Source organism: Hippocampus guttulatus, chromosome 7, assembly GCF_054856545.1.
Source record: "Hippocampus guttulatus isolate MCC_2025c chromosome 7, RoL_Hgut_1.0, whole genome shotgun sequence".
Lineage (NCBI taxonomy): Eukaryota > Metazoa > Chordata > Actinopteri > Syngnathiformes > Syngnathidae > Hippocampus > Hippocampus guttulatus.
Genome location: NC_141267.1, coordinates 12,940,787 through 12,953,685, shown reverse-complemented (window position 1 = coordinate 12,953,685; position 12,899 = coordinate 12,940,787). Strand labels below are relative to the sequence as shown.

Below are 12,899 nucleotides of genomic sequence, written 5' to 3'. Positions count from 1 at the left end.
AGGTTAAGGCAAGGGTCACCCAACATTTGTGGTTAAGGGCCACAATTGCTTATTTGTTTTCAAATGGACACATGGGCCAGGTCATTCACAAATGTGATGAAAAAAAATACTGTTTGCAGAATAAATTTATTAAAAATAATAATTTTTAATTTTTATAGGAAATGAAATATTTATTTGACAAACCATTTTTTTAGGTCAATTGTTAATAATTCAGTCAACCAATTACTCAATTCATTGCAGGAAATGTATAGATTGTTGTCTTGGCATTTTTTAAAATTTACAATAAATCATTTAGCCAATCAATAAATGACATACGCGAAGAAAGAAAATACAAAATGAATACCGCTAAATACTAATTTTGGTTAGCATTCATTAAATGACCAAATTTTAGGGGGGTAACAACTCAATTAATGCATCAACTCAACTCATCTTTATTGATAAAGTAATCTGGACAACAACAAAAAAAACCAGAGCAGAAACAAACCGTTTTGTATTAATGCAACTCTGAATGCTCGATGGACTGGATAAAGAACAGAGCAGGCCAGATATGGCCTCTTGGCCATACTTCTAATTTGTGGCAGACACTGGGATAAATTAAAATCACTTGCAAAATGTCATCACTTTGAAAGCATTAATTTAAATGGAAAATATTTATTGTATAGTTGCACATTTAAAATATATAGACAGACGGTGCCCCTTCTTGGGAAATACCACTACGACTGTACCACTACATATTTTTTAAGACTCATTCACCCACCATTGCTGACCCATGATTTGCAAATTGGGGTATTGCTGTAACTCGGCTCCTTCACACAGTGGTATTAAGGTCATTAGATGCGTCACAATGTCAGAGTTTCATTTGTCACCCCTTTGCGGAATACCTTTTCATGCAGGTGTCGACATTACAGCTAAGGTAAAGGCAAAAAATAGGTAGGTCGACTATGCCCCCCCCCCCCCCCCCCCCCATTGCTGCATATACAGAACAGCGACATGGTGAAAAGGCGGAAAAACGCCTCTCTTACAGGCAGTGTAAAAGGGGCTTTTAATTTGTTGGAACACTCCAGGCCTTGTTATGTTGGAAGTGCTGTGTCATGCCCGCTCGCGAACCGACGCACACCAGCACAACACAACACATTCCTGCTGCATTGAGCTCTGTCATCTCCCATTCCATGGCCAATCGGCCTGCGCACTTGAGCATTTGTGGTTTTTTGTTTTTGCTTTCCGTGTTCAAATACAGCCACTTGTTTGTCTACTTCAGGCGCAACACACACACACACACATATATATATATATTAATGTTAAAACTAATCCAGTCATCTTGAAAGTCATTTGACTCCTTTTCCAAAACAGCAGTACAGTGCAGCTTGACAAGAGTATGCAAATTGATTAGTTTTAAAAATCAAAAGTTGTGAATGGATCGCAAAATAGAGTGGAACTTCAGATGGCAGAATACTGTTGGTCAACGTCCGATTGGTTAGCATTTCAACACAATTTTCCGATCGGAAGTTTAAAAAAAACCAAAACAGTCAAGCTGTTGTTTAGAGCTACACTTGCGCAATTTGTTTTCGTCATTGAGTCAATATTTTTTTTATCTGAAACATTCTGGTTGAATCCCAAATTGTACGTTTTTTGGCCTGCTTTTGTTGGGCAAACTGCCACACTGAGGTGCTACGCTTCTCTCAGTTGATTAGGTATTGTAAAAAGTAGAGGAAGAGCACAATCAAAGCCTTTTCCTGAACAAAGCAACTTCTTGTCCTAAACCACACACACACACACCAGAAAAGAACAAAGCCCCCGACTGTTGGACTTGGATACAATGCCACCATGTGCTGCTATCACGGTAAAGCTCACATTGGTATCCCAAATTCCCAAACGTTTGGAATTGGGCTTCCTTTTGACCTCCAGCATTGCCTCCGTTGCAGTCGTCTCTCAGCTTGGAAATGTAATCGAGCGCAGTAATCCCTTTTTGAATAAATGCATAAAACGTCCTTGTTTGTCTGTATTGATCCGTTTTGACCGGTATCATGTCAGCAAGTGCCGCCCTAACCGCTCTCATTAGGATGCTGATGTTTTTATTGATGGTCCTCTCGCTCCATGCAGGTTGACGTGCTCGCCGTGCGCAGGTCTCTGTCCCAAGCTTTGCGTGGGGAATAAAACCATTGACTCGGTCACCTCGGCCCAGGCGTTGAGAGGTTGCACCGTTCTCCACGGCAACATGATCATCAAGATTCGAGGCGGGAGTGAGTACGCTTGCACAACTCCTGCTGGGCCTCCTCGAGACGCTCAGATTTTCGTCTTCGTCTCTGCCTTCTCTCGCTCAGTCACCGTCTTAACTGTGCATTCCTTGCTCTTCATCATTTTTCACCCCAGTAGCTGACTCCGCTGTCTTTTTTTTCTTTTTTTTTTTTTTACCCTACAGATAACATAGCTGCTGAGCTGGAGGCTAGTTTGGGTCAGATTGAGGAGATCACAGGCTACCTGACGGTTCGCAGAGCCTACGCCCTCGTGTCCCTCTCATTCCTCCGTAAACTGCGCATCATCAGGGGGGAGCATCTTGAGGGAGAGTGAGTCTTCTTCCCCTTTTGCCTCTTCCTCCCCCTCTCTCGCAGTGTCTGACAAATGCATCTCTCCATCTCTTTCAGCATCTATTCCTTCTATGCACTGGACAACCAGAATCTGCGTGAGCTGTGGGACTGGTCCAAGCACAACCTGACCATCCAGCGTGGCCGCACCTTCTTCCACTATAACTCTAAACTGTGCATGTCTGAAATCAGCAAAATGGAGCAGGTGACGGGCACCATCAAGCGCAACCAAAAGAATGACATTGCTGGGCGCACCAACGGAGACCAAGCCTCCTGTAAGTTGATGTGATCGCTGTGAGCGTAACTTAGTTAATAGAGCCCCGACTCACACCTCAGGTCTGCGTTTGTTGTTTGTTTCACGTTTAAACAGCGAGCCCCGAATCAACTCTCACGGGTTACAAATATTTACAGAAAAACACATCAGTGGAAAAAAAAAAAAAAAAAATCCAATTTTGTTATATTGAAATGGCCAAATGAAACGATAAATGGAGTGCACCTATGGTGTAAAAAAAAAAAAGCACTATACGTCTTGTCCAAAGTGCTTTTCCAAGCTTCATATTCACTTTTTGTAAACATTGGCATATATGTGCTCATGCAGCCGTATCATCCTCTGGAAAGGTTTTCCTTTTTAGTTGAAAATAACTTACTTTCACCTCTGAGGATCCCTCGCTGTGCACTGGCCAAAGGCAGAACCCAGAATGTTGTTTTGGACCAATTTTAATCCAGCTATTGGAGTTACCACCAATTTGTGCACTGCCCTGGCAAATACATTGCTTTGACTCTTCGCAGTTCTATGAAATCTCCATTGTCATTACTGTAGAAAACGTCATTTTTTTGTGGTTTGACACTAAACTTAATGTTCTTCCATGAGACACTTTCTGGGTGGTTTGTTGTTTATTTCCAGTGTGATTTTGACGATAGAGCCCCCACATGATTACCATTGTATTTTACAGTGTTATTTCCATTGTTTTTGTGGTGAAGGATTGAGTGCGCCAATGTTTGCAGATGTAGCGCATGTGCCTCTAGCTTTTAAGCCATCTGGATTTGGACACACATTAGAGGAACCTCTCCTGTTTTTAATTTGTGTTTATTTATTCATGTAATTTTTTTTCCTGGGGAGGGGGGGGTTGAAAGATACATGCTGATCATCTGCTTTATTTCCCAGGTGAAACCAAGCTGCTGAAATTCACATTCATCAAGGCGGCGTCAAACAAGATTTTAGTGAAGTGGGAGCCTTTTTGGCCGTTAGATTTCAGAGACTTGCTGGGGTTCATGGTTCTCTACAAAGAAGCGTAAGCATCTGACACAAGTGAAACTTGTCTTGCTTTTGGACAGGTGTTTCTTGAGCATGAATTCTGCCATTGCTCTGAAATGTACGGATGGATGTTTTATACCATATCACAGCTGACTTCCCTCTTCTTCCTCGTGTCTTCTAAGGCCGTACAAGAACGTGACCGAGTTTGATGGGCAGGATGCGTGCGGTTCAAACAGCTGGGTGATCGCCGACGTTGACCCACCGGCACGTGTTACCGACAACAAGGAGCAGAATGAACCGGGCCATTTGATCCGACCCCTGAAGCCGTGGACTCAGTACGCCATCATGGTCAAAACCCAGCTGTCTGCGTCTGACGAGAATCAGGTTCACGGGGCCAAGAGTGAGATCATCTATGTCCGCACCGATGCTTCCAGTGAGTTCCACTGCTTGAGAGCCACATCCAAATTGGAATTGACGTGTTAACTCATTGTAGACCTTTATTTGAGACCAGAGGGATTCACTCGTTCACTCCCAAAGACGTTTTTCAACGTCTTTTCAGACTTGGTCCAGAATTGGCTGGTAATGAATGAGTTAAGAAGTAAAAATCTAATAAATATGACCATCTTTGCCTTCCAGGTATCTTATAGTTTCTTAAACACCTTTTGCATGTCGTGCTTCCTCACCCAAAAACATTTTGTGTGTCTTGAGGTACAGTAAAAATCCTTACTCATAAATGATTAGTCAATGTTGACCTGAATTGTTTACGCAACATTGTTGAAATGCTGCTCATAGCAGCATGTTTTCTTGCTACATTTTAATAGCGAATGTGTGTCTTGGCCTGACCGCTGATCAGTCAAACAGAGTGAAACACTTGGCAGGAACGCCACGATCGTCATTTGCACACACATGCACATAAACGTGCAAACAAAGGACTGACTCATTCAAATCATTTCTCCAATGGGGGACAAAGACTCGGCAGGTTACTTTCGTACAGCAATAACAGTGGGGGGGGGGGGGGGGGGGGGGGAATCAATGATGACTGATGGAGCCAGACGTTTCTAGAATGTTCTGCCCTAACGTTTGTCTACCTCAATCCTCCTCAGAGCCCTCAGTGCCTCTGGATCCCATCTCTTCCTCCAACTCCTCCTCTCAAATCATCCTCAAGTGGAAGCCCCCCACCAATCCCAACGGCAACATCACCCACTACCGGGTTGTCTGCCGCAAGCAACCCGAGGACAGCGACCTCTACAAGTTTGACTACTGTCTGCAAGGTTGGTATCCGACCACGTGGGCTGTTTTCGCGCAAATCAGTTTGTCACGCTCGCAAACATATTTGGCCCTTCCACAGGAATGAAGCTGCCATCGCGGACCCCGACCCACCTGGATAGCGATGACGAGCAGAAGTGGAACCACACAGACGAGCCGAACATTGGGGGCAAGTGTTGCGCCTGTCCCAAGACGGACGTTCAGCTCAAGAAGGAGCAGGAGGAGATTGAGTACCGCAAGACCTTTGAGAACTACCTGCACAATGAAGTCTTTGAGAGCAGGTACATTGCAGAAATGTCATTTCAACAGCGGCGATTTAGTTTTCTTGTCACGATGACCGCTAAAAAGTCAAAGTGCTAACACAGCAAATAAGTTGCTGGTTTTTTAAAATGGATTTTAACATGCAGAGCAGATAGCGGTTCTATTATTACACTCTCGATGGTACGGCAGACTATCAGAGGCCCTCCAAGCAGCCAGACATGATCACCCGTCTTTTGTTCGTCTTTGTCTACTGGAGCTGCGTGCCAAGTCTCCCTTGTCCTTCAATGTTTGTGTGTGTCATTTATGTGGACTTGTTTTTGTTCCGGGCAGCACAGTGGGTGGGCACATGGTGGGAGGTGCCGATTTTGGAGGCTCCAACGCACCTAACCCATCCACTTGAAACACGCTCTGTTGCGGCTTCCCGACAGGGAGTGATTACTGCGGCCATTATCATTCACGCCAGTCAGGCGTGCAGTCATGCATACGGTCATTCGGGCACACACACTTTGAACGTCACACACACCTCAGCAGGACTTCAAGCCCATACTGTAATAGGTCAGTGTCATGCAAGCCGGTGCACGAAGACCTCTCGTGTTCCTCTTTTCCATCACGCAAGGGGATCTAGGACATGTTTTTTTTCCTCCCACCTGAGCAGCTTTTAACTCAACCCTGAAGCTCTGAAATCTTAGTACAATATAGTCAATGATGCTTTCATAGAAGTGAAGATGTCCGTCCGAGAGAGTTGGTACACCACTGCGAAAAGGTCTCGGTCAATGGGTTCAGTGGTGCATTTACATTTCAGGAAGTGGACGTTAGCTCATGACCACCATCTAGTGGAGGTACGGAGAAGTTGTTCTGTTGAAGCAGTGGATAGATGTCATGGAGTCAGACTGGCCCGTGAGGGGAAAATCCAGCTTCAATTGCAATTACATGCCTACACGTTTGAATCCACACCCATCAACAATCTGATTGAATGAGTACCTATTAGGGGGGATCGGGGGGGTGGGTTCCAAACAAGCTTGTCTGCCCATTGCAATATTCCCTTGACCTTTTTGTCGCTCGTTCATCTGGAGTCTCAAACCATTTTCCTCTCTCTTTTTCTCGACATTTGCTAAATGCTCCATGTGCTCTTTTTCCAGACCTTCGCGTCGGCGACGTTCAGTGGGAGTGGCCAACGCCACCGAAATGCCTTTCCTTCTTCCTACAGTCCCCAGCGTTCATAACGGTTCTACCAAAGCCACGCCCAAAGAGGAGGATGAGGAGGGAGCTAAGGTCTTTTTCACCGCATAGGCTGTTTATCAGATTATTGGCTTCAGTGACATGATCATTTGACTGACGTGATCATTCCAGTTTGGCTTGGAAAGCAATATGACGTCGTATAAATGGTCATCCTTGAATTTCTTTTTTTTCCCCCATACAGGTTGAACTAAAAGTCTTCTCAAAAGAATCAACTGTCATCTCCAACCTGCAACACTTTACCAGTTATAAGATTGAGATTATGGCCTGCAACCATCCCACAGACCTCAAGCGCTGCAGCATGGCGACTTATATCAGTGCTCGGACTATGCCGGAAGGTGAATCCGCATTGCACCTATGTTTAAAAACACACGTGTCGTTTGACAGGCATGCACACCGCCTTGAGAAATGATCAACACTTTAGCCCCCCAAAGCATGCAAGGAAGGTAATCTTGACATTGTCTATTTTCTTCTTCATGGTCTGATATGTACAGAGAAAGCAGATGACATCCCAAGCCAGGTGACCCATGAGTTAATGAACGGTGAGCCTGCATCCGTGTTCATTAAGTGGAAGGCACCCGTCTCTCCAAATGGTCTCATCATCCTCTATGAGGTCTTCTACAGGAAAGTTGGGGAGACTGAGGTCAGTACCACCAGGAGGTCTAGGAACTACACTATTGCCTTACATTGCCATGCTATATGTAGTCGGACAGTCGGAACTAGAAAATCCTCCATGGAGAGGCAGTGGGGGGTGGGGGGGGGGATTATACAGCGCTGCGACCTCTGCTGTGTATGTTTGCATATACAGTATTTATCTGTGAGTTGTTTGTGTGGCATAAATGTGTGGATTCAACTTGCATTGCTATTCATGGTACCACTGCCTGAGTTGAGGAGCCAGTAGCTGCACTGTTTCCATAGTGACAGAAGCAGGAAGGAAGACTAGAATGCAGGCACAGGGATGGACAGGCACGTCCACTGCACTGCACTGCACTTTGGACGCATCCTGTAGCTGAAACAAACTATTATTCTACTCAAATTTATAGCAGGCGTGTCCAAACTATGGCCCGGGGGCATTTGCGGCCCGCCATCCATTTTTCAGCGGATGACGAACACTAAAAATGACATTTGACATGGGCCACAAGGTTAGTTAAAAAGGTGAAGGGGGGCAGAGTGAGAAGAGGGGGGGTACTATAGAACCTTTCACTGTATTCAGAGCTACAGATAAACCATTAATGATTCAAAGAATAACACAATTTATCTTCACAACACTGTCGTGAATAAAGATAATTCAATTTTAGAGGCAAAATTTGTTTCTTTCCCTTTGTGCTCTAGGACTGATTTAGGAAGACATCACATTAATGATCCTCAAGTAACTGAAAAATGGTCACCTTACTATAGTTTCTCTTTCTTTATTTTGGTTCTGAATGTGGAAATCTGATTCGCCTGCTGTTAAGTCCTGTGAGACTTGGAAAAATCATCAATTATTTCCCTTAACACCTTTAACAGAAAGCTTGTGAAATGAACTAGACAATACCAAAAAAAAATACACACACACACAGTATATATAAAATTCCCTTCTTGATTGACTTTAGCATGTTTCAAAAAGTTGACAAACTTTAAAGTGTCCCTTTCATCCTTCCATTTTTCTGTACGCGTCCCTCAAACGAAAAAGTTTGAACACCCCCTGATGTATGGCATGGTTGACCTTTCAATGACGGTAAACTGTTTTTTTTTTGTTTTGTTTTGTTTTTAACACAATGGTGGCATGTGAAAAATGAACAGATTGACAATGGAAATACATGTGTTGGAACGATAAAACCTTACAACACATCCGTACGTACTTGGATTCTTGACTATTTTAATGTTGGGGGCGGGGCACCAGGTCCACACAGCTTGTGTTTCTCGGCCTGCGTACCTCAAGTCTGGCGGCACCAAGCTGTCGCTCGTACACCCCGGGAACTACAGCGTGAGGATCCGCGCCACCTCCTTGGCAGGAAACGGCTCTTTCACAGACACCACCTACTTCTTCATGCCCAACAGTAAGATGAGTGAATTGAAATGAAACCGTTCACAGATCGCTTTCATTTCACACTCCTTCATGCTGTTATTGATTATATACTGTATACCATGTCAAGGTTTAATACTATGATGTCACATTTGCTTTTTACTGGAAATTGGATGAAATATAAGGGCTAAATTATTTCAGTGTGCTCAATGTATGCGACTATTTTACTGCATCACAAGCTCAGTCTGCAAATGTGCACATGGGCATTGTTTCCCAGTCTTTTTCTCTCATGTCACCACAAAGTTTTTTGGCATACCATGATTACGCAATGCATTTTAATGCAATGCAAATTAAACATGGAAAAAAAATATTGCCCTAAAACTATTAACTAAAAAAAAAAAGTAAAATAAAAAATGTTATAAATAATTCTTAGAACATTTACCACAAAAAAAAAACTAGAGCTCCTTCAGATAAGCCCGCTTTAAACAGGCATTTAACATGAAGGATTTTCTTTTGGTTTTTCTTTCTTGTCATCTGAGCTAAAATGAGACACCTCGACTGTCACGCGGCTGTTGTGAGTTTGCTACGGCTGCGCCACAAGTTATTTTCAGGGCAATCGCGTTGTAGCACGCACATACCATTCTATTGATTGGCTTGTGAAATGTCTACTAATATTTACTTCCCATCCTGGAAATAAATTGGTTATGTGTTTCCATGTACCACCTGCAATTTGCATACATACTCGTGGTTGGGAAACCTTGCTCGACAGTCCTCAAGTGGACTGTCGCAACATACAGAACACATGTGGACATGATACATTACATTGACCTAACATTGTTCCATTTAAAATTGTACATTTTGATATAAACTTGCCTTCTGTTGGCTCGGCTTGTAACTGTTACCTGACCAAAGACTTGGATGTGACTTGCAGAGGATCCCGGTATAGTTGGCGTTGTCATTGGCCCAGTCATCTGCTTCATCCTGCTATTGATCGTGGGGGGTGCCGTCTTTGTGGTCTTCAAGAAAAAGTACGTACGATGTTAGCATCCACATGTCGTAGCTTTAAGACCAAGGGACCTTCTGTTCATTCAGGCAGTGTTTGCCCAACATTTTTGGAGCCAAAGCACATATTTTAAATGAAAAGAAATCTCACAAAAAAAATCTGATTTGGATCGGTTACAGGCAGACAGAGGGCCCAACTGGACCTCTCATTGCCTCCTCAAACCCAGAGTATCTCAGTGCCAATGACGGTAAGAAGAATCATGACAAACTTTTGGGAGGGGGGGGGGGGGGCTATAACTCTTCGGCTGATGATTTGACTGTTGCTCTCAACTCCACCATTTTGTGTAGTTTATGTTCCTGACGAATGGGAAGTGCCACGGGAAAAGATCACGGTGCTCGGGGAACTGGGTCAGGGCTCCTTCGGCATGGTGTACGAAGGAATCGCCAAGGATATTGTCAAAGGTGACCCGGACACCCGCGTGGCCGTCAAAACGGTCAACGAATCGGCCAGCCTGCGAGAGAGGATCGAGTTCCTCAACGAGGCCTCCGTCATGAAGGCCTTCAGCTGTCACCATGTGGTAATTGACAACACTTACAGTCACTTCGACCAGCATAAGCACTCCGACCGGCTTGTCATGTTGACGCTACCATCCTGACTCACAGTTTGACTCCCAAAACAAACATTCCGACTTGGAATTGCAGTTTTACTGCCTTTCCATATGCCCCAACGTTCTTTTCTATATTTACTCCTGCTGGCTCATATAATCAGTTCCGAGATTCACCATAGAAGGGTGGCAATATTCATGCGTTTCCAAGATGGGATTTTAATCATTTGTATTTTTACAGGTACGCCTCTTAGGTGTTGTGTCCAAGGGTCAACCCACCCTTGTGGTGATGGAGCTAATGACACACGGTGACCTAAAGAGTTACCTGCGAAGCCTGAGGCCAGACTCCGAGGTATGCACTGCCTGCAAATGCATGGCCAATATGAATATTCCACCACATATTCACTTTTTTTTTTTATTGTTTTTTAGAACAACCCAACCGGCCGTCCTCCACCTACCCTGAAGGAGATGATCCAGATGGCTGCGGAAATCGCAGATGGCATGGCCTACCTCAACGCCAAGAAGTTTGTGCACAGAGACCTGGCAGCCAGAAACTGCATGGTAGCAGAGGACTTCACTGTCAAGATTGGAGGTACCAACACATGTTTTTTTTTTGTTTTGTTTTTTGGGGCTGCATTATCTTTCTCTATGCTGATTTGCACACCACACAATACAATCAAGCATAAAATTCCCCCTATTTTATGTGTATGTGAATTTGAAATTTGAAAAAAAAAACTTCAGTATCAGTTGTTTTTCTCATAAAGTCAACGTTCAAAAAGACAAAAGTTCATTTTAGCTGACCTCATTACTTGTCACTGATTATTTTGTTGAACACCGTTCAACAGAATATGTTGAGGTCCTTCACGATAAGCTACATTGTGGTCTTCTTTGTAACTTAATAACAAGTTTTATATTGCATTTGTAGTTAGCAGTGTTGTTTGTCATGCTTTGTATGATAAAGACAGATTTTTACATTATTTCATATATCTAAATAAGATAACAAAATTGCTCTCTGATTTCCTCCCTCCTCCGTCCCCTTCATCTAAGACTTTGGTATGACACGAGACATCTATGAGACTGACTACTACCGTAAAGGGGGGAAGGGCCTGCTTCCTGTCAGGTGGATGGCTCCGGAGTCTCTGAAGGACGGAGTCTTCACTGCCCACTCTGACTGCTGGTAGGCGACGAGTCTGTCCCCTGTCCCCCGCCCCCCACACAAGCACCTGACAGCTGCAAATGTTTCTGTCATCAAGACATTCTGAGATGGGTTTTATTTTGCTCTCTCTCTCACAGGTCGTTCGGCGTCGTGCTTTGGGAGATCAGCACACTAGCAGAGCAGCCTTACCAGGGCCTGTCCAATGAGCAGGTTCTCAAATTTGTCATGGACGGAGGATACCTGGACCGCCCGGACAACTGTCCCGAGAGGATGTGAGTTGTTGAAAGTCACAATTACACTTGCACTCACTTAAGATAACAAGTGTTTGTGAGTTTTGCATGTGTTTTAACCAGCGCTGCAACAATTAAACGACTAACTTAAATCATTTGATGACCAAAAAAGATTAAAGCAAGGATGATTTTTTTTCCACACAAACTATTGTTTCACGCACCACGCTGTACAAAACAATTAGTTGGCACGACGGAAAGAGTGCATGCAAGGTAGAGAATAACCAAAGTTTGAGATCATTTCACACAAAACAAAGAAAATATAGATTAAAAAGTACAATGTGTATAATAACAGGATGTTTACCAATGCCAACACAGTGTGACATATCAATATTAGCTAAATGAATTTAGCTAGTTAGAACGTATTGCAATGCTGGTCAAGGATACACACAGCTGCACTTTCAGTCACTTTATTGACAACGCTAAGAAAACAAACATGCTGAGTCACTCAACAACCAGACTGGATAATGAATTAACTCTGCACTGCCATTCCCTGACGCTTTTAAAAACCCTCCACACTCAGTCACATACGACAGTGGAACGTGAGGATGGCGGCCTCGAGTGGGCGAGACATGTACCTAAAATTATTGTGTCGAATAATTAAAAATCAATTTTTATATGATTAATCGATGGGATAATTTGTAGAATTTTTTATGATAAAAATACAGTCAAGCCCCTTCAATTGCTGGTTACATTCCAACCCATTCGCGCAATAAGTGAAGTCCGCGATATAGAAATAACCTCCTTAAATACTCTCGACGCATGTTTTTATAGCATTTGCGGCATATCATTTTTAAAGGTGTTCAAGCACACTTTTAAAACAATAAAAATGCATTTAATAAACACGTAAATTGAGAGAGAGCAAGAGCAATTGATTGATGAAGCAAAAACAATGTACTGCTTCCTCAAAGTATTCTTTCCATCTTATAATACATCCCTAGACGTACATTATAAAATTGACCTATAGCTGTTGATTTCTGTAGGCATAAAAAGCAGGATTACAGAAGATGACACTGAATAATTTTCAACAAAAACTCGACTGTGTTGAACTACAGTACTTCCTGTCTTGTTCTTGCAAATTTTTACCCTCTCAAGCTAATAAGTGTGCCGCCATCCAGTGGTAAACAATGGAAATACACCCGATATAAGGAGAAGAAGAAAAAAAAAATCTGTGAAATAGAGGGCCCGCAAACCTGGAACCCGCGATGGTGGCTGGTTTACTGTATTTAATAGCCGCAGCCCTT

The 12,899-nt window shown here is 43.4% G+C and overlaps 1 protein-coding gene across 1 annotated transcript in view; it reads left to right on the top strand.

Annotated features, from left to right (window-relative positions):
- insrb (insulin receptor b) overlaps window positions 1–12,899 on the top strand; it is a 69,563-nt gene that overhangs the window by 48,679 nt on the left and 7,985 nt on the right. Inside the window, exons 5-22 of the mRNA XM_086116235.1 lie at window positions 2,101–2,240; window positions 2,420–2,564; window positions 2,643–2,857; window positions 3,748–3,874; window positions 4,020–4,270; window positions 4,941–5,108; window positions 5,186–5,384; window positions 6,504–6,636; window positions 6,785–6,938; window positions 7,095–7,243; window positions 8,483–8,639; window positions 9,537–9,633; window positions 9,788–9,855; window positions 9,956–10,185; window positions 10,454–10,564; window positions 10,642–10,804; window positions 11,260–11,389; window positions 11,506–11,640. Coding sequence (XP_085972361.1) covers window positions 2,101–2,240; window positions 2,420–2,564; window positions 2,643–2,857; window positions 3,748–3,874; window positions 4,020–4,270; window positions 4,941–5,108; window positions 5,186–5,384; window positions 6,504–6,636; window positions 6,785–6,938; window positions 7,095–7,243; window positions 8,483–8,639; window positions 9,537–9,633; window positions 9,788–9,855; window positions 9,956–10,185; window positions 10,454–10,564; window positions 10,642–10,804; window positions 11,260–11,389; window positions 11,506–11,640 — 2,772 coding nt within the window. The remainder of the gene's footprint in view (window positions 1–2,100; window positions 2,241–2,419; window positions 2,565–2,642; window positions 2,858–3,747; window positions 3,875–4,019; window positions 4,271–4,940; window positions 5,109–5,185; window positions 5,385–6,503; window positions 6,637–6,784; window positions 6,939–7,094; window positions 7,244–8,482; window positions 8,640–9,536; window positions 9,634–9,787; window positions 9,856–9,955; window positions 10,186–10,453; window positions 10,565–10,641; window positions 10,805–11,259; window positions 11,390–11,505; window positions 11,641–12,899) is intronic.